At 43.7% G+C, this 5,433-nt stretch overlaps 1 protein-coding gene across 1 annotated transcript; it reads left to right on the plus strand.

The window, feature by feature from the left end:
* The first annotated feature begins 2,169 nt into the window (after positions 1–2,169).
* Positions 2,170–4,130, plus strand: LOC147862063 (molybdate transporter 2-like). The gene has a single exon (XM_087322573.1). The coding sequence runs from the start codon at positions 2,419–2,421 to the stop codon at positions 3,844–3,846; it is 1,428 nt and encodes a 475-aa protein (XP_087178699.1). The 5' UTR covers positions 2,170–2,418; the 3' UTR covers positions 3,847–4,130.
* The last annotated feature ends 1,303 nt before the right edge of the window (positions 4,131–5,433 follow it).

Genomic DNA, 5,433 nt, shown 5'->3' on the forward strand with positions numbered 1-5,433 from the left:
TTGGAAAAAAAAAGAAACATGCTTGAGTGAGTGGGGTGAAAGCTTGCTATAATACACCCATTTAATAGTGATTTGAGGAAAGAAAAAATCATGCTATTTTCATACTAAAGTATACTTTTTGTTTGATATGAAGGCAATCGGGGGTAAATTTTAAAAATTGCCTCTATTTATGTTGGATAGTAGAACTATATTAATGTAAAGTGCCTAACATTTCAAAACGTTCTAACAAATACTTGCTTTGGAGATGATCATTTTTGTTTGGGAGACATTTATTGAATAATTTGTCATCATCGAAAGAGATAGATCCCCATTGGCCCCTATAGTTCTCTAGTGTCACATGGTTTTTGTTTTGTTTTGGAATGGATCCAAACACATTTATCAATAGATTATGTATTTGCCACTTCAATAGAGGAAAAATGACCTATGACCTCAAATGCGTGCAAAGGACCAACACCTTTATGGGAAGCGACTTTATTGTCTGCACTTGGAGTTTTAATGTTTAACGGAATGGGTTTTTAATTGCTAAGGCGAGAATAATTACTTTTTAACTATTGTAAAATAATAAAATAGTGATAAATTCTGGAACTAAAAAACTAGTAATAAAATCAAATGTGTGTCAAATGCAAACTTGTTACCACACTAAACCATGGAGGCCAAGTCTTTACTAGTGTGGTTCTCTCAATCTCAATTACGTGCGAAACACATGAAACAATTCATAAAGTCATGAGGAAGATAGAGACGAATACACAACCTAGCCTTTGACATCCAAAAGGGATGGATGAAACAAGTTGAGCACAGATAACCCCTCCATGGTTATTTTAAAGCGCTGCACAAAAGAGTGGAAGGAGATGAGAATACGTGATGCAAAGAAAATATATGAAGTTAAGCCTCCATTCAATGCAATTGAAACTACCTTAGGCCATACCAACGAGTCTCGCTTACTTTAGCTTGAGTATATAATTTAAAATGTCTTTATAGTTGGGGATTTTTTTCTTTTTTTGGGGGTGAGGGGAGGGGGGGTGTTGCTCTAATCGTGGGATGGATGATTGCATAAGTAAATGATATCACTTGGGGGTCCATTTTTTAAGGCTACCAATCCTACGCACGACTTTGGTTGATGAATATACCAATGAAAAAAATAATACTATGAGAAATACCATTGATTCTCTCGACATTTTTTAACGTATAATTCGTTATGTACCATTGGCAAAAAGGAGTTTCAACACTAATTTAATGAATAAAATAGTGAGGATTGGTTTAAGAACTAAAAGTGTACCACATAAGGTTAAAACATTGAGGTTGTGACTCAAAGTCTTGACGTGTGGGTTCCATGGTAGGTGGAAGAGGAAAATCAATCGTCATTTCTTTTGGTTTGATATGCTGTAGAAAATATCGCTATTTTGGTTTGTTCCAAATCATATACGATGATTGATACTTTGCTCCCAGAAATAGCCCTTTCCACTTTAGATGACCAATTTATTTTCTTGCCTTTTAAGGCAACGCTAACTAATATAGAGAGAGAGAGAGAGATTTCTTATTACTGGAATCCCCTAGGACCCATAGGGGACATATGACTAGATTGGACATATTTTAAGCATGCCTATCTGTGGTGGATCGATGAGTCCGAGTCTCAATGGTCGAGAATGTTACTCATGGGCATTGGGAGGCGAAGAATAGATAGATAGATACATATCATTTTAACGTCCTTGGGAGATCGATTGTGATCTATGAGACGAGGCGTAGCCCATGGGTGAGGATCGAACCCAGGTTTCTCTCAAATGTTATGACTTTGTGATGCTAAAGGTATAAAGTTTAAACAACAAAGCGAAGAGCCAGAGAGACCGATGAGGAGTGTGAGTCAGTGAGTCAAGGAGATTGTGGTTGTGGACAGGAAAGGTTGTTGGCTGTCCGACTGATCCAACCGAGGGCATTTGGTGGTTGGATCCAACCGGCTAACCGCGGGCATTTTGTGAGTTTTGTCCGGCCGGGCGCAACTCAGCTTCTGATCTTTCTTTCACCTTCTTCCTTGTCCACCTCTGACAAAAAAGGGGAGAAGAGAAAGCTTGGCTCTGCCATATACAGGAATTTGTGGGCCCCTTCCCTCTTTTCCTGTTTATGTGGAGGAGGAAGAGATTCTTCTGTGGACCCCATTGGGAGAGGGAGAGAGAAAGAGAATTCCTCAGGAGGAGATTCACAGCTCATGGACAGGCCCGGGCATGGCAGGTCACCCACACACCAGAGCAGAATCTATATGCATACATATATATATGTATGTGTATGTATTTGTAGCAGGAAGGAGGAGTTCTCTGCAGTAGTAAGGAGAGAGGTTCTTTTCCTTACTGATCTTTAGGGTTTGTGTGTGTGTGTGTGTGTGTGTGTATATATATTTCTTTCATTTTCTGTCATCAAAACCCTAAGATGAGCAACAGCAATAGCAGCAGATGGAGATCATGGGCCGTGCACATCCGCGAGAGTGTGCGGTACAAGGATGTGTGGGCGGAGGCAAGCGGTGCCCTGGGGGATCTTGGGACATTCGTGCCCATCGCCATAGCATTAACCCTCGTGAATGGGTTGGATCTGGGCACCACTCTGCTCTTCACCGGAGCATACAACATTGTGACTGGGCTCCTCTTCGGCGTGCCCATGCCGGTGCAGCCCATGAAGTCCATAGCTGCAGTAGCCATCTCTCAGACCGATCCCCTCTCCCTGTCCGAGATTGCAGCCGCCGGCCTCTCCACGGCCGGCCTCATGTTCTTCCTGGGAATCACGGGCCTCATGGGGTTTGTGCAAAGGATCCTCCCCATGCCGCTTGTCCGGGGCATCCAACTCTCCCAGGGCATCAGCTTCGGCAAGACCGCCGTCTCTTACCTCCTCAAGGAACAAGATTTCTCCACCTCGTCTAGTAGCGGTGCCCGCCCCTGGCTCGGCCTCGATGGCCTCCTATTAAGTCTTATCGCCATCCTCTTCATTGTCATCGCCACCGGATCTGGAGACCGCTTCGCACAGGGCACCGGTACAATCGAAGATGAAGATGCCAGGGAGGCAGAAGGTAACAGCAGCAGCAGCAGCAGCAGCAGCACAAGCACACAGTGGGCGAGAAAGCTAGAGGTCCTGCCCACTGCACTCATTGTCTTCTTCCTGGGCATAGTTCTTGCGTTCATCCGGGATCCCAGTATCTGGGGCAGCCTCACCCTTGGCCCGTCCACCCCCCAGATCCTGACCATCACGTGGAGCGATTGGAAGACGGGGTTTGTGAAGGGGGCCATACCCCAGATCCCTCTCTCCATCCTCAATTCCGTCATCGCGGTCTGCAAGCTCTCCAATGACTTGTTTCCAGACAAGTTGGTCACACCCACCTCGGTCTCCACCAGTGTGGGGCTCATGAACATGGTGGGCTGCTGGTTCGGTGCCATGCCTGTATGCCATGGGGCCGGAGGATTGGCTGGGCAAACCCGATTCGGGGCCAGAAGCGGTGCTGCTGTGATCCTCCTTGGGACTGCCAAAATGATCCTGGGCCTTCTTGTGGGAAGCTCATTGGTGGTGGTGCTCTCCGAGTTTCCTATTGGTCTTCTCGGAGTTCTCCTCCTCTTTGCAGGAGTAGAGCTAGCAATGGCTTGCCGTGACCAAAACAGCCGTGCCGACGCCTTTGTTATGATTGTGTGCACGGTGGTGTCCTTTGCTTCGAATGCGGCACTCGGCTTTGGATCGGGTCTCGTACTTTACGTGCTTCTCAAGCTCAGGGTCACTCCTTGCTCCATGTGGTGGAGCACATTCCGAGACACTCTCCTGCCTCCAACACCAGGTGTCGCAGGATACTTTGAAATCCCATCTGCCTCTCATGTGTAATGCTATTGTACGATGAAGAATGTTCTCATCAACTCGATGAGAAATGTAGTCGTGAGCTCCGATACTGTAAATAACGGTGGTCTTTTGTCATGAATAACCATAGAAGCTGTATATCTCATACTGGGCTTTGCACGGCACCCTCCTTCTCAGGCTGAATCACCATATTGTTGGGCAATTTGAACATCTCCAGGATCATGGTGTTTTGAAGCCATTGTAATGGCTTTGTATATTTATTATAAAATTCTACTTCTGTATTAATAAAATTGATTGCTCTGTTCTATTTACATTATACTTTTCCAGAAAACTAAAGAAGTTAATGCAAGGAATCAGAGCCATTCCTCTCTTTAAGTAAATGGATGTTACTCCATGTTCCCGAATCTCCAACTCGAAGAATGGAAGGATAGTGTGGGCCCTGTCCTTATTGTTGCCATTGTGGTGTTAGAAGTATAATTGATGGACTTCATAATTGATGATACTGGCTTAGAACGGATTAGAAGGTTCAGTAATTATGTCTACATGTTAGTCACTCTGAGATTTTGAATGTTAGAGCTTATGAGAGTTCCCCACATGCCAGAGCCGGTTTAAATAGAAGCATTAGCAATTGTTGCTGGCTCTTTCTTGTGGAAAATAAGCAAGCCACTTCCTTCTATCTAGCCTTCAGATTAGCTAGTGAAGAACTCTAGTAACACTATGAATCTTGTTATTTGCCTCCAAATAAAGGTTAACAAATGTGAGCGTGGACATCCAAACATGGATTGAATAGATGCATTCTCAAAAGACCCTCTTATGATTATTGGTAGACCAAGGGTGAAAGGAGGCCACCCTCGAAAGGACTATCTTCACGCTTTTCGTTACCGAAAAATATCATAGGACTCGGGAGTTGGGCTCCTTGATTCAAGAAGAGAATTGAACTGACAAAATCTCACAAAATAGTTGTCTAAAATCACATACTGCCATCATTGGTATATCTCATATGCTATTGCAAATATTGGTAACATTAGATGAAAGGCATTCAAAAGATGATATGCATTACAACAATTGGTGGAAATGTCCAAACTCTACAATCTTGGATGGGATATCTACACTACTCCCGGTCCCAAACTTAGACGGGTGAAGTGTTCTCTTGCAGTGTCCAACTTAGGCCAAGATAAAGGCAAAACACCAAGACATACTCAGACCCTCTCCAAACTATTAGACACACGGGATATAAAGAAATTAGGTAGACATATCTTAGAGCTAAAACAATATAAAGAGAATAGCTACAAAATGTAAATAATAACCTTTCTAATATTCACCAACATGTAACCAATGAAAATTTTCAAGGACAGGGGGAGACAATGAATGTGGACACACTTGCACCACTTAGCCTCTCCCTTGCTAAAGTAGAGAACCAAAGAACAACCAAACGCCATCGGCTGTCGGGCTTCAAAGCAACTCGACATGGTGTAGAAGTAATTAAAAAGATAAGGGAACATGAGCTATATTGCCTAGAAATTATTGAGATCGGAACTGGCCACAACCAGTTCTTGACTTACGTATGAGAGGCGCAAAGATTTAAACCGACAGTAAACATAAAACTAAAATACA

This window comes from Azolla caroliniana, unplaced genomic scaffold (genome assembly GCF_043228905.1).
Source record: "Azolla caroliniana isolate FFs.n. ecotype wild unplaced genomic scaffold, voAzoCaro1.0.p SCAF_7, whole genome shotgun sequence".
Taxonomy (NCBI): Eukaryota; Viridiplantae; Streptophyta; class Polypodiopsida; order Salviniales; family Salviniaceae; genus Azolla; species Azolla caroliniana.

Excerpts from the sequence above, each read along its gene's own strand:
- LOC147862063 (XM_087322573.1), top strand. The coding sequence starts at position 2,419 with ATGAGCAACAGCAATAGCAGCAGATGGAGATCATGGGCCGTGCACATC.